This window comes from Emydura macquarii, unplaced genomic scaffold (genome assembly GCF_026122565.2).
Source record: "Emydura macquarii macquarii isolate MOO-44397 ecotype Brisbane River unplaced genomic scaffold, CSIRO-AGI_Emac_v2 contig_2072, whole genome shotgun sequence".
NCBI lineage: Eukaryota > Metazoa > Chordata > Testudines > Chelidae > Emydura > Emydura macquarii.
This window is the reverse complement of record NW_027132209.1, coordinates 9,304-35,583: the sequence shown is the minus strand read 5'-3', so window position 1 is coordinate 35,583 and position 26,280 is coordinate 9,304. Positions and strand designations below refer to the sequence as shown.

General features: G+C 47.3%; 1 protein-coding gene and 1 long non-coding RNA gene across 2 annotated transcripts; both read left to right on the top strand.

The window, feature by feature from the left end:
* Positions 1–2,439: 2,439 nt before the first annotated feature.
* On the top strand, positions 2,440–8,443 carry LOC137159998 (NACHT, LRR and PYD domains-containing protein 3-like; the record flags this gene model as incomplete). The annotated part of the gene is made up of 4 exons (XM_067558458.1): positions 2,440–2,584; positions 3,626–3,799; positions 6,441–6,614; positions 8,275–8,443. Coding segments are annotated over 4 exons (662 nt in total), but the record flags the coding sequence as incomplete, so codon positions are not given.
* A 6,145-nt stretch (positions 8,444–14,588) lies between these two features.
* Positions 14,589–21,273, top strand: LOC137159999 (uncharacterized). Its single transcript, XR_010921774.1, has 3 exons — positions 14,589–14,697; positions 16,961–17,080; positions 21,148–21,273. It is a non-coding gene; the product is annotated as an uncharacterized lncRNA (long non-coding RNA).
* Positions 21,274–26,280: the final 5,007 nt, after the last annotated feature.

The following is a 26,280-nucleotide window of genomic DNA, read 5'->3' as shown; positions in this document are numbered from 1 at the left end:
ACGAAGTGGGTTTTTGCCCACAAAAGCTTACGCCCAAACAAATTTGTTAGTCTGTTTTCAGCAAAACAACAAGAGTTCTGTGGCACCTGAAAGACTAACATATGTATTTGGGCATAAGCTTTCATGGGTGGAAACCCACTTTGTCACTGCATCTGACGAAGTGGGTTTTTGCCCACGAAAGCTTATGCCCAAACAAATTTGTTAGTCTTTCAGGTGCCACAGAACTCTTGTTGTTTTGCTGAAAACAGCCTAACACGGCTACCCCTCTGGAACTCTTCTCTGAAATGTATTTTTGAATAAAAATTGAAGCCTAATCTCATCTTCTGAGGGGAAAGCCCATTTTAGACACCATTTTATGATCTCTAAAACAGTTTTACAAATATTTGGCATCTACAGCAGAGCTGTGACACTCACTCGGGGAAGAGGGCTGCTTTCTATGGTTAATTGTAGTCTGTGGGACAGGGTATAAATACTATGTACTTCCTATGATGTACAATAGAATGTCCACTGATAGCAACGATCGTGGGACAATGTGGGCTTATGCAATAATTAATTGTTTTGTTTATTATTTGTTCAGCACTTTATTGTCACAGTCTTCATCAGTGAGAAAAATCTGCTTCCCTTTAAGGCTCTTGCATTTCTGTCCTTGGTTTCTCTTTCTTTTCCATCCTTCTTTCTGTTTCTCTTCCTCTTGCTGGTGTTTGTGAGTTCTGTTCTATGTCTCTGCGTTTTCTTCCCTATAGCAACTTCCAATCCCCAAGCCATTTGGCTTCACTTCTCCCCCCCCCCCATTCCAGACACCCAAATGATCAGTGATTTAAAGTCCATTGATGATGTTTTAGTGTCAATGTTAACTATTTAAGTTGATACTCCAGTAAGAGTACTTGGCAGCCGGAACGTTCAGACCCCCCGAATCATTGTTTCAGGCTATCTGTGGACTCAGGCAAACATTGTATCAGTTGCACTGGATTGACATTTCGAAGGTGATCTCTGCTGTCATACAGGGCTAGACACTTACTTGGTGTAAATGTCAGCTTCGATTCTGGAGACTCAGAGAATGTCACGTGGGATGCAGAAATACATCATTCAGGTCAGATTTGCTGCTGGCTGGATGCCCCCAGTGTAAAGGATTCCTAGGTTCCATGACTGATCTGGGCAGGGTTAAGGAAGTAAAGGGGAAGCTGGTGCAGAGGAGGCTACCTAATGGGGAGGCCGTGTCCTTTCCCCTTCCAGCTGACATGGTCTTGAGCCACTAAAGATACGGGTGGCTGTGTTCCGCTCTGAGTCAACGAGATGCACGTACCGACTCCAGCCCCACATTGCTGCACAATATTTGCTGGAGCAAATACCAGGACTGAGGTTTGTGGAACATTTACCTCTGCTCCCCAGGAAGTTCCTGCTAGCTTCTGGATCCAGGCAGTGCAGGAGGTGTTCTTTTTCTTTAAATGGTCCAAATGAGACTGGTATGTTAGCCTGTGGTCCAGTTTGACTCCTGAATAAGTGCCAGCTGGCTGGAAAGGGAGTGGATGATCCTCCGCACACAGTGTAAGAGGTTGATGGTTCAGGGAGCGCACAGCCAGTGCTTCTTAGTTTCCACACTAAGGGCCAGATCTTTCCATTTCATTTTATGAAGGTCCAGCACACAAGACTTTTCCACAAGTACCTTTAGGTCACTATTGTACTGTCTACTCTGAGCTTTGTTAAATTTCACTAACAAAACTCCCCTACTGCTAGTGCAGCTCCTAGGGTGTTAACTGCAGACAATAACATTTTTACTAAGAGCAGGACTAAGATCCCACAGTGGTTAATAATAATGCCAGCAGGCAGTTTGCCACCAGCAGAAATGCAGTGGTGAAAGAATTTTACTGTAGTCCCAGTCTGTGCGACTGCCCTCCCTAGGGCAATTCTAGCCTTCTCCCGTGTGTGATCAAGCCTCGGGAACATGGAGAGAGAAGGGGAACTTGAGATAAGGCAAAACTCACCCACCCCTGAATCCTGAATGTTAAATTCTAAGTATCCCATAAATGATGGGTTGTTTGCTGAGTCCTAAGTAGAAAGGATGCAGCAAGAGAGAAGAACGGGCTGTCCCAAGCACAAAACTTTAATATATGTTACCATGAGGTACCTTTCCCTCCCTCCCATCAGGTCTAATGAAGCTTCTTTATTAGGGGATGTCCAAATGATTTTGCTCAGGGGATGGAGTTTGGGAACTTAGCCTTAGAATATCATTAATGTGTGGAACACCACAGGATCAATGAAAGCTACAGATGCCCAGGATGGATATTGACGTACATGGCTCTCAGCATCCACTACTACAGCTCTGTGATTTTTATTCCCAAATTAAAAGAATCTTCCTAGAAACCGACTGAGACAGAAGTGCTCATTTCTCTCTCTGATTATCTGCCCCATGCAGGCTTTTTAATTGCGGTCTCACAGCAGCTTGTGGTTGGGATCTCTCCTCTGTTCTCAGCACCAAACCCACCCTGAAAGAGCTAGATATAGGGAGAAACAAGCTGGGAGATTCAGGAGTGCAGCTGCTGTGTGAGGGACTGAAACATCCCAACTGCAAACTGCAGAAACTGCGGTAAGTATTTGTAAGGTTCCCTGATGTAAAGAACCTGGCAGGGTGTGAGATGGTGTGAGATGTCAGCTGCCTGCAGGTACAAGGGGAGGCTGAAAGCTGAGTGTCCTCCAGCTTCTGATGTGTCAGTGGCTCCCAACATCCCACTGGCCCCTCATGTTTGGAAAATGGAACTTATAAATAAAGACGAGCCCAAACAGGAGCACTAATTTAAACCCCTCTGGAACTGAGGAATGCACGGTGCTAATATTCACTAAGGTATTTTACAATAAGACGAAGCATGATCTCTCTCCCTTAGATAACAGCCAGTTCTTCAAAATGATCTTTAGAACAATTTTACATTTATTTCAATTGAAAACAAACAAAAGACTGTGCTGGCCAATGAATCGTGGGACTTCCTCATGCCCCCCTCCTGCTCTGCCATTGCCTGCTTTGGTGCTACTTTTGCCCCTGAGGTGGCGAAAGAAGGATCAGACCTTGTGCGCAGAGGAATGCAAGGGTTGCGGCTGTGCCCAGCCATAGTGTGGGGTGCAAGGAGAGGGAGGCTTCCTGTGCTCTGCCTGCCCTGGCACACCTTGAAATGACTTCATTTCCCCCCTCCAGCTGCTGAGTCTGCCCACTGGCTTCCAGTCTGCTATAGGGCAAGAGGAAACCCTGTATCTCCAGTGCTCCATTAGAGAAAGGCCAAATTCACACTTTGGTGAGCAACGTCCAGGCCAACTTGGATGTGTTCAACCCCTTGTCATGGTACAGGGCTAGCGACACCCCTGTCTCCTTTCAGGTGTCTCTGAGTGCACCCATCTCAGGTCCCAGGCCTCCACGTTTCTCTGGGTGAAGTCACGCAATTCTCTCACCCTTTGACAGGCCCAGTGAGAGCTAAAGCTGCATGTGGACCGAAATCCACACGGGATTATAATGTCCCCAGAATTCACTACTACAGCACAGTGATTTTATTCCCAGAATAAAGGACTCTTTCTAGAGACCCACTCAGGGAACTGGACAGACAGAAGTGCTCATTTCCCTCTTTGCTTCTGTCTCCTGCAGGTTGATGAAGTTTGATGATAGAGACTATTATTTTGGAAATTGCTCCTCTGTTCTCAGGGCCAAACCGACCCTGACTGAATTTGATCTTGTACTGAACAACCTGAGAGAGGCAGGAGGAATGAAGTTGCTGTGTGAGGGACTGAAACATCCTGACTGCAAACTGCAGAAGCTGAGGTGAGTATTCACACACTTTCCTTCTGTAAAGAACTCAGCAGGGTGTGCAGATGGTGTAAGATGTCAGGTCTGTGAAGGAACATGGAGAGGTTGAAAGCTGAGTGTCCCTCCAGCACCTGATGTCTCAGTAGCTCCCAATATCCCTATGGTCTGTCACGATTGGAGAAAAGAATTTGTTAATAAAGATGGGTCCAAACTGGAGCAGTAGTTCAAACTCCCCTGAACTTGAGGAATGAGTGATTTCCACTAGAATGTATTTTTTCAACAGAAATTGTAGCGTAATCTCACCCTCTCAGAGAACAGACCCTTTTTAAACATCTGTGGGGTTGTAAGTTTGCAACACATCCCACTGAGAGAATTCAGGGGGCTGCAAACTGCTGTGAATAGTCATTCACAAATTTCAAAAATACAGTGAACCAGGCAACAGTATCTCTTGGAAAAGGCACTTCCCCAGCAGCAAAGCAAGATCATGGCAGCCCCGTGTGTACATACTGGTCCAAGTTGTCAGGTATCTCATCTGACACTTATTTAGCAACTCTTGGTGCTTCCCACACTTCAGCTGGAATTGAGAGAAGGCAGGAACTATAGTTCCTCCTGTCAGTCACTAGAGGACACGATTGCTTCATATTTTCGAAGCAGGCAGAGAGGGGGAAGTACTTGTGAAATGTTACCTGTTATGGGACGGGTTGTCAGGGTGCTGATGCACACAGGGCCACTGTGCCAGGTTATGAAATGTAAATGTTGTATTTGTGCTTGTATAAGATCCACTTTGCTTTTCCTTGGGGAAAAGCCCTGGTTTTCTGCCCTTTGGAGTTTGCCCCTCCAGTTCCTTATGGGGCAGAGGAAACCTAAAAAGTTTTCTGAACTTTGAGTATGAACTTCTGCCCCTCCACGTTGTGGGAGGCTACGTGCTGCACTGCAATCTGAGCTGCCTGAACATAGGGATCAGAGAGGCTAGGCTGGCATTTCGATCTGAATAGGATGACCAGATAGCAAGTGTGAAAAATCAGGACAGGGGTGGGGGGTAATAGGCGCCTATATAAGACAAAGCCCCAAATATCAGGACCGTCCCTAAAAAATCGGGACATCTGGTCATCCTAGATCTGAACATGGTCAGACCCAAGCTCAGTCTTATCTCCCCTGGTAAAGAGCTCCCCAGCCAGGGTCTGCTGCTGAGAATGCTCTGCGTGTGCCCTTGGGAGTCTGACCCTGGGTGTTGTTTGCTGTAGGGCCCCAGTGTGGTGTTGCTGGGTTGGTGGATCATGGTGGATGAACAGGCTCAGAGACAACCTTACCTTAAATTGTTAAGAGCCTTGTAAATTAGGGCAACCGCTAGGGTTTTGAATTACATCCTGAAATCCACGGGGTTTTGAGAACTAGGGTGTGATATGTTGTGCTCAAATAAATTGCACACTGTACGAGCTGTAGTTTGCATGTGATATTTACCTTCAGCCCCAGAGAAGGCATTCCAGTGTCTTGGACCAGGGGGATTCAGAAGTGGCACCGCTTCATGGAGGCTGAAACCTCCCAATTGTAAAATACAAAGATCAGTGTCAGCAGCCACTGGCTTCCTTTGTAATTCCCTCACCATTCTTCATTGTTCACACCAATCTGGGTATATTTTTATCCATTGGTAAATCGCAACGCCTTACATGGTTAGAGGAGCTTATAGCCAGTGAGTGTGTCTTAGCCTTCCACTCTAAGGGCCAGATCTTCTGCTGATTCAAATCAGCATAGCTCCACTGACTTCAGAGTAGCTTTGCTGATTTACACCAGCCTTGACCATCACTGGGAGTTCATTTGAGCTTTCTTAAGGGAAGTCGTAAGGCATCTATCAGTCTCTCCCTAGAATTATGAGCCTCTATGTAACACAGACACTAACTCTGGGCTCATTTTATCCAACCTTTCAGCATCTTCCCAAATTCAGTGTAATTTAGCTCCTACATTTCGGATCTCTCTATAATCACTCCCATCATGCTGCTGTCACACCAATGGGGCTGCAACAGTGAAAGACTGTAACAATTTAATTGTAGGCCCAGCCACTGAGACTGGGCTCCCTATGGAAATTCCACCTTTTCTAGTGTGTGGTCAAACCCTGGAAAAGGGGACAGAGATGGGGGATTTGAGACACAGCAAAACTGAGCCCATCCCTGAATCCTGAATGTTGAGAACTAGATGGTGGCTTCACTAGATTGTGGCTTCTTTGCTGAAGTCCTAAGTGGAAATGAGGCAGCAAGAGAGAAGAACAGGTTTCCCTATCCACAGAACTGAAGTACAGTATAGCTCTGAGTGCAGCAGCATTTTTATTATTTTCCAAAGAGAAACTTGTGCCTCCCTTTATTTACTCTCCTCTGCCTCCTCCTTTAATGTTTCCTCCTTAGCAGAAGCCATACTGTTTATGCACAAGGAATAGAGTTTGGGAACTTTGCCTTAGAATAGCATTCATATGTGGAATACAGGATCAATGAGAGCTGCAGCCGCACACAGATTGAAAACTGCACTTAGTCATGTGCTCTTCAGCAACCACCGCTACAGCTCTGTGATTTTATTCCCAGAATAAAGGGATTTTTCTATTAAATATCCCACTGAGGGAAATGGACAGACAGAAGTGCTTATTTCCCTCTGTTTGTGTCTCCTGCAGATTGATGATTTACAAACTCACAGACGCTTGTTGTCAGGATCTCTTCTCTGCTCTCAGTATCAATCAGACTCTGACTGAGTTGGAGCTGAAGGAGATCTTCAGGCTTGGAGATTCAGGGGTGCCAGTGCTGTGTGAGGGACTGAAGCATAGAAACTGCAAACTGCAGAAACTGGGGTGAGTATTTACAGGTTTCTTTTCTGTAAAGAACTTAGCAGACGGTTTGAGATGTCAGCTCCCTGGAAGCTCATTGTGAGGCTGGCAGCTGAGTATCCCTGCAGCACCTGATATGTCAGTTGTTCACAACATCTCGATGGCCTGTTATGTTCATAAAATGGAAGCGATAAATAAAGATGGGCCCAAACTGAAGCACTAGCTCCAAACTCCTCCCCCGCCCTGAACCTGAGGAATAAGTATTTTGCCTGCAACTGGATACTTCTGCTGGTAGCACCACCTATTATTAAGCCTGGTACTTCCCCTTATGAGACTGTCTTCAGTTGCTTATAAATTTGTCTAATTCTAAACTGCTTGGGCTGAAAATTTCCTCACCAGTTATCATTTCAGGCTGAACGTTTTTAGTAAATTTAAGTTAAACTGTTCAAAGGTTTCCAAGAACGAGGTTAGGGGGAAAATACATTTTTAGCAGCTCTGTTGTTGAGCACCTCCCTCCTATGTTGAATCAGGTGTTTCAAAATTTGGCAGGGCGTAGCCTTTTTGTCAAATGTGCCTTTTGCTTTTCCTGTGAAGATCTTCCCAAACTGGCCTCTCTGGGCCTTCCTTTGTTCTGTCCCAAATCTACAGACCAGCTCAGGTTATTTACATCCTCCACAGAGGCTCAGGGGCTGTCCCATTAGACAGCAGGCTCTTGTGTCACAACCTTTTGTAGGCATCCCATGCCCTCTTCCCGTCTGGACCTATTAATTACGCAGGGACATTTGCTCTATGGCTAATCAGAATCAGGGAGGTGGTGGGGCAGGCAAAGCAAGAGGTTTGGTATAAAAGGCTGAGTTTATCTTGACAGAGGGGTCTTCTTTTTGATTTGACAAATGGATGTGACCTTTTCTCCAAGGGGAGACCCCATTCTACTGAAGAGTTGGAGAGACTGGAACCTGTCTGGGTCTCCATAGGAGTCATGGGGGGAGAACATTTAGATCCTGTTATTGTTTTATGTTTTCTCTGGATGCTTTTGTCCTTAAATAAATGCACAGTGCTTTGAGAGAGCTGGTTGGTCACTGGTAAACCATGGTCACAGCCTTTGGGGAGAAAGTAAAGCCCAGGGGCTGCACTTAGTCAGACCTCCTGTGGATAATCATTGTGCAACTGCAAGCAGCCACAGCTTACTCACCAGGACAGAAGAGAACGGGATACGGGTCCCTGCCCAGAGAGAGAAGTGACAGCTAGAGGCCTGAGGGGTTTTCCTTGAGCTAACCACAGAGGGGGGTCAAAGATGTAGTTACCCTAAAACTCTGACAGATGGGTGTGAAGGGGCCCTCCTGAATCCTGGTTGGTCAATGGAAAGGCCTGGGGGCGGTGCTTAGGGAGGAAGTTTTACCCCACCCCTTATTCCTCATTGGTCAAGGGCAGAGGTTTGGGGCTTGAAATGTCTGGTTCATTCCCAGTGCTGATTGGGCAAGGGTAGGGCTTACGCTGGAAGTCCCACCCAATATTGGTTTCTCATTAGACAAGGGGTGGGGCTTTGGACAGGAACTGGGGCAGGACTTCTGGTCCATTCTCAGTGCTGTGTGGTCAGGGAGAGAAGTGGGGGAGCACCTGTAATAAGAGCTGTGAGAATCCCCATTCACATCATGATTGCTCTTTGCATTTTTCTCTCCTGCAGGTTGAAGAATTTCCTTCTCACAGATGCATGTTGTGAGGATCTCGCTGCTGTTCTCAGCATCAGTGACAGCCTGACGGAGCTGGATATCGATAATCTAGGTGATTTTGGAGTGCAGCTGCTATGCAAGGGACTGAAACACCCAAACTGCAAACTGCAGAGACTGGGATAAGTGACATTTGGCCTCCTCTGTGCATTTACAGGTGTCCTTTATGTATAGTGCGTGGCAGGGTGTGTGGCTGGTGTCTTATTGGCTGCTCTCTGCAGCAAAATGGAGAGGCTCAGAGTTGAGTGTCTCTCCAGCTCCTGTGTCAATGGCTCACAACATTCACCAGCCTGCCCTGCGTGGAAAATGGAAATTTTTAAGTGAAGCTGGGCCCACACCCGAAGCTGGCTCCACAATCTCTTGATGTTTGGGGTTAAATAGTTGTTTGTTGTTTTTTAAACTCTTAATAAAATGCATTTGTTTCAAAATAGCACACTTTCCTCATCAGCCAACAGCCTGTTTTATAGATAATTTTAATCACTTTTGGCACCTTGACATATTACTTTAAAGTTAATTTAGACAAAAGGAGCCGCAGCAACCTGAGAATTCTTAACCTCCCCATCTGAGCTGAAATATCCAATGTGATTTCAGCTTCAGCCTTAGCCATGGTAACTGCTGCCTTTGAAGTTCACAGAGTTGAGGCTGATGCTTCTGTCAGCTGAGAGGCACCACCAGTTTGGAGAAATACCCTTTGACGTGCAGCCCTCTGGGAGTGGGGATGTGCGGTTACAGTGACAAACAGGGCAGGTTAGAAGAGATGCCAGTGTTGGACTCATCAAAACCAAAACCCTCTTTGGGGAATGCTACGCTTCTTCCCTCTTCTGTTCTGGTATGTCTCTGCTTGTTTCTTCTTCTTTCAAGTCAGAACCTAAAGCCTGGTATGGGGCGCTCCTGGGATGTTGGGCCAGATTTTCAAAAGAACTCAGAACCCAGCAGTTCCCCATTGTTACTCTTCTGCCCACATTTTCCAAAGACCTGCCCGTTGGAGGCTGTGATCTCTTGAAAATCTGCCCCAAAAGCACAAGCAGTGTGAACAGCAAAATCAGCCCCCCAGCTAAGGTCCATCATTGGAGGTTTGGGGTTAGTGCTGCCAACAGCTAATGCAAGGGTTGTCCTGACTAGAACATCAGATCCACAGGCTAGAGGGCTGAGCTACTTCTGTCCCCATCTCTCCCCTTCAGCCATCCAGGGAAATCTCCAAGGTCTGCCCATCAGTGTGTAAATGGATAGGACTCATCTGAGGGCTAGTTGATTTCTCCTTTTATTCCCCTCACCACGACCTCTGCCTTATCTTCCCTCTTGGTGATGAGAAGGTGCCACTCTCCATTATACATCCTACAGAGGAGAGGAGTCACCAGACTCTGATCTTCTATATCCTGCGCACTAACACAACGCACATCACATTCCTCACAACCGCACTCCAATGCAAACCTTCCCTCTGACAAGGATCCCTTTGAATGGAGTAAGGGCTGGGGGAGGGGGATTGGCTGGTCACTTGCCCTTTGTCCTGTCCATTGTGAGGCTGGGTGGGTGGGAGGTGTTGGCCTGTGATCCTGAGAGGCAGGGGATGATGACTGGTTTTTTTTTTCCCCTACAAAAACTAACAAAAAGGGACATTTCTATGTAGTTGAACAAAGCCATTTTCCATTTTAAAAAAAAAAAAAAAAGTTTCAGTGAAGAATTTTCAGCCAGCTCTGTTTGCTGTTGTACTGGGAGCCTCCCTGGCTGCTTTTTCCACTGACAGCTCTGGTGCCAGTTGGCCTGATGGGGACAGGGACTTCACAAGCTGAGCCCTACTTCCTGTGGGGGCTACTCCCCATCTGTAGAGGACCACAGGAGACCTGGCTTCCCCTGCACCGCTGGCCATTCTCTGGTTTGGCTGCAGGCTCTTCCCTACAGCTGGGGCACTCAGGCCCCCGAGGTCCTATCTCTGAGAGAGTTGCACCTTCAGAGCACTTGTCGTTCCTCATTTTTTTCTTTCAGCCCTGACAAGAGAGTTAAAGGAGGAAAGACTTCCTCAAAAATGATTTATCTTGTGGAAGAGAGCTGTGGCAAGAGCAGATGCAAGACTGGCTCAGAAAAAACCCTGGCCAAAAGGGAGCCTGCTCATTACTATTTGTATAATTTAATATAGTTTACTTCAATTTAGAGTAATTTTTAAGAGCCTCCTGTGGTATCCAATTTAAAACGATCTTGAGACTCTGCCACAAAGAGGAGACCAGTGTGCCGAGTACCCAGCAGTGGAGGCAGAGAATTCTGGGAGTTCCACAGAGGGGCGTTTCTAGGTTCAGGCTGGCTGTCAAATTTTGGCCACCTCCAAGCAGCAGGAGAAAAGGGAATGCCCACTATACAGGCTGTCGGACATGGATGGGGTGAGAACTATCTGTCTGCCAGTTTTCGATCCACTTGATATGTGTCGTATTGATTTTTGCACAGTGCTATTTTTTAATCAAACGGCTGTGCAGTAATAAATCAAGTTTCTTACAGAAGTCTAAGTACCTCATCTCAGTAGTTACCATTATCAACCAGACTCATAATCTCAAAGAATGTTGTCAGGTCTTGTCAAACAAACCTTTTTTCCATGAACTACATTGACTGCCATTATTTATATTCGGTCCTTTACTTCTTTCTTACCAGGTCCATCTCTGCTGTTCTATTATTTTTTCCTGGGTTGATGGAAAGCCAACTGGCCTATAATTACCCAGTTCATCCCATTCATCACCTTAAAATATTGGCATGACATTGGCATTCTTTCAGTATTCTGGAACTTCCTCAGTTTTCCAAGGTTTATTTAACACCAACAGTCCAGAAGGCTCCTCGGCCAATTCTTATTTAAAAAAAAAAGTTTTTGGTGCAGTAAAGACCTTCTGATTTAAAATTATTTAACTTTATTAGATGTTTATTATTCTTTAGATACCGTTGGAACAGAAAATATTTGATCATCATTATGTCTGATGAATAAATCCTCCAGCTTCTTGTCATCTACGGAACAAAAATAGATATTTAATACTTCTGCCTTTTCTGCATCACTCTTGACAATTTTATCATCTCCAGCTAACAATCATAGACTATTAGAGTTGGAAGGGACCCCAGGAGGTCATCTAGTCCAACCCCCTGCTCAAAGCAGGACTAACCTCAGCTAAATCATCCCAGCCAGGGCTTTGTCAAACCGCAGCTTAACAACCTCTAAAGATGGAGATTCCACCACCTCCCTAGGTAACCCATTCCCGTGCTTCTCCACCCTCCTAGTGAAAAATTTTTTCCTAATATCCAACCTAGACCTCCTGCACTGCAACTTGAGACCCTTGCTCCTTGTTCTGTCATCTATTACTATTGAGAACAGCGTAGCTCCATCCTCCCTGGAACCCCCTTTCAGGTAGTTAAAGGCTGCTATCAAATCCCCCCTCATTCTTCTCTTTTGCAGACTAAAGAAGCCTAGTTTCCTCATAAGTCTTGTGCTCTAGCCCCCTAATTGTTTTTGTTGCCCTCTGCTGGACTCTCTCTAACTTGTCCACATCCTTTTTGTAGTGAGGGGCCCAAAACTGGACACAGTACTCCAAATGCAGCCTCACCAGTGCTGAATAAAGGGGAATAATCACTTCCTTCGATCTGCTGGCAATACTCCTACTAATGCAGCCCAATATACTATTAGCCTTCTTGACAACCAGGGCACACTGCTGACTCATATCCAGCTTCTTATCCACTGTAACCCCCAGGTCCTTTTCTGCAGAACTGCTGCCTAGCCCGTCGATCCCCAATCTGTAGCTGTTCATGGGATTCTTCCGTCCTCAGTGGAGGACTCTGCACTTGTCCTTATTGAACCTCATCAGATTTCTTTTGGCCCAATCCTCCAATTTGTCTAGGTCACTTTGTATCCTATCCCTACCTTCCAGGGTATCTACCACTCCCCCTAGCTTAGTGTCATCTGCAAACTTGCTGAGGGTGCAATCTACCCCATCCTCCAGATTGTTAATGAAGATGTTGAACAAAACCGGCCCCAGGACTGACCCATGGGGCACTCTGCTTGTTACCGGCTGCCAGCTAGACATGGAGCCATTGATCACTACCTGTTGAGCCCGATGATCTAGCCAGCTCTCTATCCATTTTATAGTCCATTCATCCAACCCATACTTCTTTAACTTGCTGATAAGAATACTGTTGGAGACTATCAAAAGCTTTGCTAAAGTCAAGGTATATCACGTCCACCGCTTTCCCCACATCCACAGAGCCAGTCATCTCTTCATAGAAGACATTCAGGTTGGTCAGGCATGACCTACACTATTGTTAGGGGCACCTTTGATCCAGATATACATTTTTAAAATTCCTTAATGATATTGGCCATAGATATTTTTGTTGCTGAGGCCTTTAGCTTCACTTACTAATTGCCTGCATTTCTTAATTTCTAATTTATGTGAATTGCCTTTAACATTAACCTGTCTTTTATTCACTCCTATCCTTACTAAATAGGTTGTAGCCATCAATTTAAACATTCCAATTATGTGAATCCTCCCATAGGTTCTAGTAATATCAGCTATGAAAGAAGTTCTTATGTGAGCATTTCCAATTCCTCCCAATTATTACCTATGTTCCTAGCACTGGTACATAGAAAACAAAGGAATTTCCTCACATCATCTTGAGTATCCCAGGATGACCCAATAATACATTCCGTGGTCCACATCAGGCTTTTTTTATATGTAGCAACTTAATAAAGGGTTTAGCCATGGAGGCTAACTACAAACTTCCTGTACCAGTTCAGTAATCTAAGAAACACACTCCCTTTAGAGGGATTTTTTGATTGTGAACCTGCACAACCACATTCAGGGAGATGATGCATCCCAGGTATGAAACATTACAGGAGCACTAAGTGGGATTCACTGTGAATCCCTTCATTTTATAAGCATTAGAAACCACACCTCTCCCCGTTGTAAGTGGGTCTTTTACTCTACAGGGAATGTAAGAAAGTCATTTCTTACAGACCCAGAAAGTCTCTCTGGCAGCAGGGAACCCAGTTTAGCTAAACAGCTGAGCTGCGTGCTTTCTATTATCCGTAATGCACATAGCTTGGAGTTCAGCTGTGAGGAAAAATGTCATGTGTCTTTCAATTTGGAAGGGGTTTGACTCCCACCTGCTCTGGCTCATAGAGTACGTGCTCATTGCAGAGTTAATCTCGGCTGTTACCCAGTTTTTAGCCCTAACTCCCCTGCTGTTCACAGACAAAAGCCTTTGACCCAGGTTTGGAAGTGCTTTAAGATCTGGCTAGCTTATCTGACTAGGGTAGAGATTAGAATCCAGGTTCCACATTAACTCAGGATGGAACCAACCCACTTAGCATGTTGATTTCCAGGATACCCAGTCCTCCATTGCTTTGCCACAGTTCCCTCAGCTGTTTTCCTATCCTTCTGCCTATTCCCGTCTTCTACCCCAGAAGACACCTTGAGGCACACCAGTTTTGTGTTTAAACCCCACATTCTATGCAGCTTGCTACATTTCAGAGAGCACTTGAATAGTGTCACTGTCTGGGAGCGCCTCATGCCATTATACTGCTAGCTGGCCAGGGACTCACACCATAGAGCAGTGCAGTGCTAAGAACCATGGGCTATGCCCCCAGCAGTCTTGGTGCCTAATCAAGGTTAGTGCAACACCAGTGTGGACCAGTTATGACTCGAGTGTAGGTTAGCAGTGTGAACACTCACACCCAGGCTTGGCTAATCTGGGTTCCCAGACCTAGACATCCAGACCTGGCTTAACTCTGCAGTGACGGTGTAGCCATAGTTTTATGCACTGGGGGATGGTTTGGGGAAGGCAGGGGAGCTCATATAGCAGCTTTAGATTTCATTTTCATAAGCAGAAAGGAACCAGAATACCAGCACTAGGAAAGAGTTTGAACTCTTCCTCAGTGCATGTTGTTAGGATTCTGTAGCCCATTATCCACTCCTTACATCCCACAATCTGTTGTCCTCCCTTCAGCTCACCAGAACATTTCCTTGTGGAACCCAGGGTAACAGACAGAAGAGTGGCATATAGATAGGAATCCACATAGGGGCCTTTAGTGCTGATGGTCCCACAGACTCCTACTACAGCCCTTTGACTGATCTCTTCTGAATGAACAGTCCCCTTCCAGACAGACACCGACACCAGCGAGGCAATTGCTACAAACATGAAGGGAACAAGTGATCATGTCCTTCTCTTTTTGTTTCTGTCTCCTGCAGGTTGTGGGATTGTGGTCTCACAGCTGATTGTTGTGGCGATCTCGCTTCTGCTCTCAGAACTAGCCAGTACTTGACAGTGCTGCAACTGGGGCGTAATGAACTGGGAGATTCAGGAGTGCAGCTGCTGTGTGAGGGAGTGAAACATCCCAATTGCAAACTTCAGAAACTAGGGTGAGTGACAGCTGGTTTCTTTTAGTCTGTGCCTGTTAACATTATATTACTATGATTTCAGCAGTTTCTACTAGAATCACAGCACTACAATGAATGCATCAACAACCCTTAAAAAACACCTACTCTCTTCCCAAGCAGTCAAGAAGAAACCCACTGCTATGTAGATTTATCACCTTTTATGAGATAAGAAGTTGGGTCATACAGCCACTCTACATGCATCATAAATGCAGTGTATTTTACTGAAGGCCCTTCAGTTACTTTACTCACCCAGTGTGAATGAGAACACAGTTATAGGACACTTCCACAATTTGGCTAGAATAACCCTCCGTCATTCAAATCCTTTCCATCACTGTAATAAACTAATTTTGGACAAACCAAACAACCTGACAAACAGAAAGAGGAAAAAAGGAAGAGGGAAAGGACAACAAGACAAAGAAATTCAGAAGAAACAGCCATTAGCTGGAGACTATTCATGGGAGCAGCCTTTTTCCTTCACCCCTCCTTTCCTCAGCCACCCATCTCTGTAGGCAGCAACCCTCCCAGATACTGGCAGTATTGATAGGTCCAGTTAGCTCACCCTGGAACTTCAGCTCTAGCCAACCATTGACCAGTGTCAAATCTCCTGTTCCTGAGAAAGTTCAAAGAGAAGCTAACGAAAGGCCAACTACCTGCTCATCTGACTGAAGCCAGCATTCCAAACCCAGCACAATCTGGATTCAGGATAGGACAGGGAACTGACGCTGCTTTAGTGGCACTGATGGATGATCTGCTCCCGTCCCGGAATACAGGACAGATATCCATTCTCATCCTCCTGGCCCTCACTGCAGCATTCAACACTGTGTGTCCATGACATATGGCTGTATTGCCTGAGAGAAATGGTAGGCATCCAGGGCAACGCTACAAAATGTTTTGAGTCCTTTCTGGAGGGACACACTTGAAGAGTAGTGATGGGAAACTTCACCTTCGCTTGTGGAGTCCCACAAGGGTCAGTTCTCTCTCCTGTCCTTTTCACCATCGGCATGCAGACACTAGGTGAACTGGTCAGGAGGACGTGGACTCAGGTGCAAACAACATGCAGATGACACCTTTCCTTCAATACATGCAGCCACACCACTACAACCAACACGGCCCAATGCTTGGGTGAGATCAGCTCATGGATGAAGAACAGCTGTTTAAAGCTGAACCCAAACAAAACAGAGATGATGCTGGTGGGCAGAGGAAAGTATTTTGAGGTGTTTGCAGCCATGGTGCAATCTCCTTTGATTGAAGGTTCACATCCACCGCAGGTCAATTCAGCATGTAGTCTAGGACTGTTCTTGGATTCCTCACCGATGCTGAGCTCTCACGTGGCAATGGCCATGAGTAATGTTTTCAACCATCTCTAGCTGGCTAGGAGATTCCATCCCATCCTGGTGGATTAGGACCTGGCCTCAGTTATTTATGCCTTTGTCACCTCTCGGCTGGACTACAGCAATGCAACATGCTTGGGCATGAAATCTTCAGCCTTTAGGAAACTCCAACTAGTGTAGAGTACTGCAGTGCATCTCCTCAGTAACACAGGCTACCCTCCTCATCACATCACACCTCTCCTCCTCTCTCTACACTGCTTCCTGTGGAATTTCAAATCAGGTTCAAGATCTTGGTCCGTATCTTCAAAGCACTTCATGACCTGGACGCAGGATACATAAAAGATGGCCTGAAGTTCTGGGACAAAGACCATGGCTGAGAGCTTTTGTCCTCTGGCACATTGGAACTCCCAGCAATAAGAGTAAAGCTAGCCTGTGTGGGAGGCAGAAACTTCTCTGGGAGCAGTCTGAGACTGTGGAATGGACTCTCCCAGGATCTAAGGACCCTCACAAAGCTTCCACTCCAAGTGCAAGGTACAACTTTTTGATCTGCCTTCTCTAATGTAAACACATAGCAACAGGTATATTTATTTAATAATAATAAAAAAACCCTACTAAAACAAGCCACTCCACTGCACATGCTTCTCCCTCTGAGGAGAGGATGAAAGACCAAACAAGACATGACAGATATTTATTCACATTGCTTAATGCACTCCAGGGAGGTGCTCAGATACTACAGTGGTGAGCATGGCATATAAACCTATAGAGAATAGACTAGCTCTGCATGTCCACTTGGCTCTCCAGGAACAATACCAGGAAGCTATAAGTGATTGTAAAGCTCTTTAATGCTCTGGGATTTTTATCATTTAAATTGCCATTTCAATGGCAGACACCTGGCTCAGTGTTTAAATCCACAGCTCCAAGAGAATGCTGTGAAGTCTCTGGGCTGCAGCCTGGCTTCTTTCTCACCAGAGACTGGGAAGGAAAAGAAACAAAGCGAGAGAAAGGAAGACGAGAGATGGGTGTGTGTAAATGAAGTGAGTTCTGTGGCATTTTGCGTTAGTGATATATTTCCAAGATATCCAATTCTTTCTCCCTGTGCTAGCTACCTCATCCATATTTGGTTTCTGTGAGACAGTAACAGGTTCCCTTAAGAGACTTATCAAGGGCAGCTTTTGCAATTAGTAACAATTAAAATTGTATTTGTGTAGATTAATAACAATTCAGAAGCGAGTTATTTCCCACAGCCTCTTCTCTGGGGCTTGCCATAAATGTAACATGTCTGCCATGTCCTTCCCCTTAGAACCACAGCATCCCCCAAACTGGAGCTCTGGCTTCCACTCTTTCAGACAGGTGGGGAGGGAAGAATATTTTCAGTGTCCAGGACCAGCTGTAAAACTGAATAAGTGAGCAAATAAAATAAATATTAATGGGAAGAACTTGATCTCCTCAGCTGCTGTGAGGCATAGCTGCAGATCGGCTCGGCAGCACCGCCCTAGCCCTTCCAGGAATCTGTTATTGACAGCCTGCTGGGGAGGCAGAATAGGAAGCACGTGGGGTAAGAATCTTGGTCCTAGTACAGAGAGACACAGTCCTGATGGTACCACGGAGATATTCTTCACATAATGACAGGAAATCACTAATCAATGATGTGTGTTCAAAGCAGTGTTTTGGGTGGGATTTCAGGTCAGGAAAGAGCCTATATTATTACATCCCTCACAATCGTTCACCATGTACAGGTGAAAAGCATTTTCTCCAAATGTGAGCAACAGAGGAGTGCAAATGACAAAGATCATGGGTCCTGGCAGAAACACAAAAAGGCTTTACGAAAGTCCAGCTAGGAAATCCCCAGAGCTAGAATTCATTAGACTAATTTAGATTCCTATTTGCATCAGCTCCCCAGTCGTGTGAATGAATCTGAGCTGGTTTTTAAAGCCAAGTAGACAGAAGGTGGTATAAGGTCAAGTAAGGGGAGGGTTATTTAACTTGCATCTTCTTATGCCCACTTGTTAGTAGCTTTCCTTCCTCAACATCTCTGGTCTGGGACTTTGGTTACACCAGATTAGATTCAGCTCAACTCTTTTATGCTCAGTTGTCTGTACTGAACCACATTCAGAAGTGAATTGGAGGGAGAATGGGTTACATGTTGGTGAGTGTGAGTGAGAGTGTAAAGGGAGTCCCAGTCAGCTGGACAGACATGCTGAGGGGAATGGAGAAAGAGAGAAGTTACATCAGCCTGGACTCTTCCACTGTTATGCGGACCTCTCTCTGAACAGTTGGTGCAATCAGGGTCTGTCACCAGCAGTAGAAGCAGAGTGAGGTTGATAGACCCATATTTGAATAGAGCCTGGGACAAGTTTAATTGTCTGACGTGAAATGGAATCTGTTCTGGTAGAATTTGTAAAAGCTGTCTGTGCTTCTAGAGTAAGAGTCACTGGAGCCAACTCTGAACTTACATCTAGCTGAATAAGCCCGTATTAGTCCCTTAATTGAGGGCAAGGAAGCAACTGTCATGAGAGAATGAAAGGGGAGAATGTGCAATGACCAGCTACCTATTTTTCAAGAAACAATGGTTTCTCTTAAGCATGGGCCTCATGTCCATTAACCAAGATGGACTGCTGGCACTGGTACTTCCATCCTGAGCCCACACATATGCTGGTTTTTATTTGGGAGATATCTGCAATGCACTGAGAACAGTAGATTGTGCAAGACAACAGTCAATGACCTGAGGCCTAAAGACTATGTGCTGCAAGAGGATTGGGACACATCAACTGCATCCAGAATGCATGGACCATCTAACTGGCCCAAAGCTACAAAGATGGTCCCTAAGATGGAGCAAGCGTGAAACGAAACGTATCGAGGTCAAGGCCTGTCACAAGGCACGCTGCCAGGTATCCAGTGTGCAGTGCTGCCTAGCCAGTTTTCACAGTCTCTCCATTACAAACACATAGTTTGTTACCTTTCCATCATGTGTATCTTTGATCCTCTGGTTTCAGACAGGGCAGGACATAGCACAGGTATACAACAGCTATACAAGAGTGCTGGCAATGAGGGAGCTTGTGAACTATTTCCCAGCCATTTCCTTCTGCGTGTGGAGGAATTCCCCATCTGCCCCCAGTAGAAACGCACCTACGACCTCCTTGCCCCCTGCTGATTTTGGCTGACTATCCTTTTGTGGAATACAGGGTATCTGCTATAACCGGGTACATGGAAAGGAATCAACTCACTACCAAAGATTTGTGCGTAGCACCGGTGTACACTTCAAACCAGTCAAAGAGTGAAGCTGGTGCAGATGCAGTGACTTGCTTACTGGGCAGGACATCTTGCCATGTGCACATGATCCCAGTATTCTGGGCTCTGCAGTGGCTGCCAGTTGGTCTCTGGATGGAGTTTAAGGTGTTGGTTATGATCTATAAATGCTCTGGTATTGGCCTGCCTGAGGGATCGCCCCTCCCCATGCCAGATTGGCTCAGCTGTGGTCAGCAGGGGTGTAGGACGGGCTCCTGCCCGGCCCAGTCCTGGCGGCCCTTCCGCGGGCCCAGGCTCAGAGGAAGGCCACTGCGCCTTCCTATACAACAGGGGAATGTTAGTTTTTGCAGTCTTTCGCCCCGGCCCTCAGGCAGGGCGGGCGAGTGAAGGCAGGGCGGGCGAGCAAGGAGTCAGCCCCGGCCCTCAGGCAGGGCGGGCGAGCAAGGAGCAGTGGCTCGAGTTTAGCGGGCGGCAGAGGCTATTTCCCTTTTGGGGAATGGCAAGGATCAGGGGGAGGAGAGGGGGACGCAGGCCCACCTAACTCCACTGCGTCCCAGCCCAGGGCCCTAGCAGTGGCACGGGTGTTGCCACTCAGTCGGCGGGGCTCCTGCCGTAACACGCCGACTGGGCATTACCCTTAGTACAGCCACGCCTCTGGCTGTCCCTGGGCTCCTTCCTCCCCGGATTCCCCGGTACCTCTGTCCGTCAGCTCCTCGGGGTCATCGGGGTACACCACACAGGGTAGGCCAGTCAGTCCTTCCACGTCGACGGGGGATAGGTTGGGTAGCTCCTCAGCGAGGGGCAGCTCCTCCAGGTCGCTGGGCTGGGGGTACGGTCCAGTCTCCGGCAACTTCTCCAGGTCGGATCCTGTCTCCAGGGGCTGGGCGTCTGGCAGCTCTTCCAGGTCCAGACCAGCTTCTGGGCGGAACTCCCAGCTCTCTGGTTCAGGAGGCTCGTCCCAGCCGCTGCGGGCCTGAGGCTGGACCCGGTGCCCCAGGCCTGGAGACCTCGGCCAGTCCAGAGGGCCCGGAGGCCCAACCCAGGCCTTAGAGACGGGTCGCCGCGACCGCAAGGCCAGGAGGGGGGTTCCCTGCGGCAGTGGTCTGGCGTGATTCAGTCCCTTGCTGCTGCCGGCAAGACAGCACATCTATCTCCACCAGCAGCCTCCTCCCTTCTGAGCTGCAGGGCCTACTTTTTATGGCTGCAGCCCTCCCTAGGGCTCCACCCCGCTGCTGTCGGGTTGGCCGCCGGGCAGGACCTATCGGGGCCCAGTAGTCTGGTTGCCGGGCAGACTGGGCTGCCGGCCAGTCTAGAGTCTGATTGGGCGCCTGCGGCCCTTCCTCGGGCCCAGGCTCAGAGGAAGGCCACTGCGCCTTCCTACAAGGGGCATCTGAGTTGGATCCCCCTTGTTATAATTGCAAGGGGGCAGCTGGCAGGGCGTGCTCTCTGTGGGCCCTGGAACTTTGGAACTTGCTTCCTTCCTTGGTACAAAATAGCCTGAATCTCGTAACAGCTTTGACATGCTGCAAAAGACATTTGTTGATCAGGGTTTTGAGATTACTGAGGGCAGTGAGGGATGCCTTCCAGAGCGATGAAGGGGCGAGAAAGAGATTTTGAGTTCCTGTTTGAATATCTATGTTAATGTTGTTGGGGTTTTGTTGTAGCATTGACTCTGCCTTAGGAGCCTAGAACTTTGCATAAGCATATTTTGATTATTATTTAAATAGAAATAGATTATTTCTCCCTCTAGTCTCTGAATTCAGAGTTTCTTTACAGATACACACTTTTATCAAGGAGGGGAAACGGGGGGTCATAAACCAGTAGTCATCTTCCTTTCTGTATCTGTCTGCTGCAGATTGGAGTATTGCTGTCTAACCGCTGCTTGTTGTGGTGATCTCTCCGCTGCTCTAAGCATGAACCAGACCCTGACAGAGCTCTATATAGGGAGAAACAATCTGGGAGATTCAGGGGTGCAGCTGCTGTGTGAGGGATTGAAACACCCCAACTGCAAACTACGCATAATAAGGTAAGTAACAGCTTGATTCCTTTAGTCTGTGCTGTTAACGTTGTGGGGTTGTGAGTTACCCTTCGTTTACCAGGATTAGAATATCCTACAGTGCATGGAACCCAGACTTGGACCGGTCCCACTCTGCTCTCGAGGCAAAGAACAGAGACCCACCATTGTGTTCGTTAGTCTCATTTTGCTAATTAAACAATTAAATTATGTAGTCATGCGTTCAACCTTCCACCCCTGGTAAGCACAGCAGCAGGGGAGCTGCCTTGACACAGCATCCAATGATCCTGCTGACACAGGGTAGTCCTGGGGTGGTGCAAAGCAGAGAGAGCCAACTCTGTGCCACCCAACCCTGTCTCAGATGAGGGGATGTGCAGGGGCATGGAGGACATATGTAGCGGGCAAGAGGGGGCAGAGGACGCTACAGCAGATCCTGGGCTGGTCCAACAGCTGGGGTAATTTGGAGCAGCCTGAGTTTTCTTTAAGTTAGACCATAGGGTGTTCTGGCCCTCATTTGGCCTAGCATCGGGGAAAGGCGAATTAGAGCCAATTTCTTTCACTTTCAAGTCTCCAAGGCAGTGCTGAGTATAAAGTTGATGCAGCTGAGGACAGAGTCCACTGGCTTCTAGCAAACCCTAAATGCAGCTTATCTTGATGTTACAAACACAATTACTAAGGCAATAATAACAACCACACGCATGCACACGCTACCCTGACCTGCAGCTGTCACTCCTGCTCTCCCAAAAGGGCTGGAAAGAAAATAAAATGAATGCTCGTTCTGTACCATAGTAGCACCCTGTTAAATAGAGAGAGTTGGTGAGTATATTACTGTTTAAGCTAGCGGTTCTCTACCGGTGGTACGTCGGAGAAGGCTGGGTGGTACGTGAGCCATACCGCTCTGCCGAATCTGCCGCCGGAAGTGCCCATCCACCCACCCCCACGAAACCCTGCCGCCGAAAAGGGGCAAATGGCGGAAGGGTTTTGGCGGAGGGCATTGTTCCCCCCATGTAACCCGCTGCCGCCGAAATCCCCCCTCCCCCCGCACGAAACCCCGCCGCCACCGAAAGTTCCCCCCCTTTTTTTTTCCCAAGTGGTACTCGGGTCAGGTACAGTCAGGTCAAGTGGTACACCCTAACTGCATACCGGAATCTTTAATCTTCCCATTGTTTAATTAATGCTATTTTCCTTGACAATACTCCTACAATACAGTTGGATTCTGCATATGAACTGTTGGGCACTTTAAAATATTGCTATTAAACCTGAAATGTTGGTCTCTGGGCAGAACAAGCCTCAGTAGAACACAAGAAACATGCACATCACATGTTATCTGAAAGCTGCCACTGGCAAGGCAGAACACACAGACTACGGTGTCTCTTTGGTTCAAAAGTCATAGCATGGCTTCTTGAGCCACCTGTTACCGCAGCAGCAGACTGCTTGCAAAACCTCTGGTTTGGTGTGGAGCGCTACACTTGCTGCACATGCGTATTTCACCCTCTTTGGAGAGTCAGTTTTGACTGCCGCAGATTGAAGTTCCAAACTTTATCTGGAATAACTTCTTCAATGCTGCTTCCCCAAAGGGGCAGTGGGTGCTGTGCGCTAGCTAAGAGAGATCCTGGGAGGGTGCTATAAGTTTGAGGAAGGTCAGAGCCATAGTTTGGACCCCAGGTGTGGGCAAAAAAATTTATAAAAATGTTCTGATTCTGCTGTCACATGACTTTTTTGGGGGGGCCTTATCTCAGAAACTCCTTTCTCAAATGACCCAGATTTGAACCACTAGCCCCAACCTACCCTGTCTGCCCATGATACACAGCAATTTTCAAGACAATCCAAGTCAGCATATAGGTGGTAGAGCACTTAGAAAAGCCATTTGCAGCTCCATAAGAAACTGACCCCCTTCAAGAGCTGTGTTACTGAAGGCTGCGGGGAGGGGACGTGAGGAGCCCATGCAGCAAGGAGAGCTGAGATCACGCTACTTCCATGGAGAGATGCTGTGAGCTGGATTTTGCCACCCCCTGCTCCCTGTGAGCACCGAGTAGCCCCATAGCAATCAGTGGGATTGTTCATGTCAGTAAGTGCTCACCATCCCGAGTACAGGCTGCACAATCCAGCCCTTCAGGTGCAGAAAGGATGTTACTGTCCCTGCCCACAGCTCATGGCATGAGTGAGGTGTGGGGGGAGCCGGCCACGCTACAGACTGCATCAACATTTCTCCTCCCCGCCCCCCCCAGTGAAAAGCACCCTGCTGGCAGTGAGATCTGCAGGCAGGGCACTGACAGTGACACAGATCCTGCAGGTGCAGCAGATGGCACTTCAGGGGAGCTGTGGGCTCAGGTGTTGTGTCTGCAGAGGAAGTTAATACTTTCTTTTCCTTTCTTATTTTCCCCACAGCTTGGGCTTTCAGGGTGTAACTGAAGAAACAAAGGCAAAGCTGGATGCTGTGAAAGACACCAAACCTGATCTGGTCATAGAGATATGGTAGGGCTGGTGAGTAGGAGCCACTGAACCAGCAAGGCTCTGACCTGGCTGCCCTGCTCCTAGCTGAGGGAGCAGCCTAGTGGGAGGTGGACCCCAGCAACAAATTTCAGCATCTGTGATAGGGGGCTGGGTAGAGATTGTCAGGCCCAACCCTCCTGCCCAAAGGGGAGAGGCTCAGGAGGAGGCTCTGGATTTACTCCATGGTTGGTCTGACCTCGGAGGAGGTAGTTGGTTTGTGGGGGGAGGGAGCGGGAGGGAGGATGGGGGTCAGGGCCCAGGCAAGGGACATGGAATTATGGGAGGTCTGATGACTTCCCTTTCCAATCTCTCTGGCTATGTCTACACTGCAGTGCTAACTCAAATTAGCTTAATTCGACTTTCAGAAACCGATTTATAGAAAGCGCTGCAGACTGTCCACATTATGGAGTTTTTGCTGGTTTTTTGCATCCCCACTGGCCAGCCTTAATTCGAATTAGAAAGCAGTGCAATGTGGGAAGCTATCCCACAGTGCAACTAACCACAGAGGCTGTTGTGACGAGTGTCATCATCCCAGGATGCAGCGCTGCTTCCCCCACCATCTTCCCACACCCCCAAACAAACAGGAAAAGGATTTTCACACTGTTTTTTTACTCTCCCGATCGCCATTGCTGCAGAAACATGGCGCCAGCTGACCTGTGCTCTCATTTTGACCATGACAAATACATCACGACTTATCCTGGATTTATTTAAAACTCGAGAAAGAATGTGAAGAAGAGTGATGTATGCCTCCGTGTATGCCATGATACAAGAGATCCAACAGAACAATAACCCTGTATATTGCTTGCCTTTGATTTTTTCCTCCAGCAGACCAACCCCCCTACGTGTATGCTGTTTTCCTTAATGATCATCCCAAAACCCCCTGTATATTGCTTGCCTTTGATTTTTCCCTCCACCAACCCACACACTGTATGTTGTTTGTCTTTAATAATCATCCCACCACCCAAGCCCATTAAATATCTGTGCCCGAGAATTCCCTCCTGACCTACATATGTTTGTGGAATGATGCAAACCTTTATTTCTTTACATTCAAGTAATGGGGAAAGCGGGGGGAGGGAGGGTTCTTTCACTGTCTCCAGGGATAGGGTGGTAGCTTGCTGGCCAGCACTCAGTGTGGCCGCCGCAGCTTTCTGCTCACCTCTGGGGTGGAGGTAAGCACGTAATGCCTCTTGTACAATCTCCTTTGAGACCTATTGGGGGCTGGGAAGGGGGAAGGCGGCATAGCCATCTGTTGAGGAGCATCATTGAGGGGCTGCAGGGTTACTTTGTCTACGAGATGCCATAGAATGTCTGACTGGTCCCGCATGAGTTGCAGCATCTCCAGCCTGGTGTTGCAATCATTGTCCTGCATTTGTCCCATGTTATGGGACAAGGTCAGCCACTTCTCTCTTTTCTCTGTCTGTGTGGCTGCTGAGGCGTTCAGGAGATCCACAAACATGTCATCTCTGCTTTTTCCCTCCCCGCCTTCTTTAATCTGAGACAGTTTGTCAGCAGCACTTCTTAATGGTGGGTCCACTGCTGAGGTGTCTGTAGAATGAAAGATAAATAAAAAGAGAGCCACAGTTATCATATTAATACAGTGATACAAATGTTTCCATTTCATTGATGGAAAACATGATATATTGTATCCACCTGTAGCACTGTGAATAAACTCTTAAGAAAGTATCAATTTCCATGATTGGCCATTGAAACAAAGTAGCAAAGATTTTCCTCTCACTGATGGCATATAAAACACATTCACCAGGGTGTGTGTGTGTGTGTGTGAAATCTTTCAAACCCTTAAAGGGACAAATTGCAAAGGGCTTGCTGGGCATTTAAAACCCATTCACCACGCTGGGAGAGGGGGTGGTGAAATCTTTCAAACCCTTAAAGAGACGAACTGTGAACTGCAAAGGACTTGTGTATGTATGTGTGTGTGTGTGTGGGGGGGGGGAGGATGGCAGCTTGGATTTTAAACCCATTCACCGCATGGTGAGTGGGGGGGGGGGATGCTGGCTGCCTTGCTTGCAGAGAAGAATCCTACTGTGAAGTGAGAGACAAGGCAGCCCTCCCCTGAAAACTTTTTTCAAGCGAGGGAGGGATAACAGATTACATACATTCAATTTTCAATGTGATATCAACAGATGATAAACATAATGTTTTTTAACACACAAAACAAACATTGAGCTCTGCATAAGCACCCATGGCAGTCAACGAAACGCATGGGATCCCCCTGTCCCCCCCCCCCCCCAACAAAGTGCAAGGACAGAAATGCTAATAAGAAAGAAAACTCACCAGATGTGCCTTCCACAGGCTCATTTGTGCTGTCCTGTGTGTTGCTGGACTGCTCAGGGATCAGGAATAACTCCTAAGACCTCAGCTCGACTCCATGCTGGAGCACGTTTGGGCTTTGTAGTAGCCATGATGAGAACCGTGGGAAAGCTCTCTCCACGCTGGCAGCAAACACAGGAAATGAAGATTCAA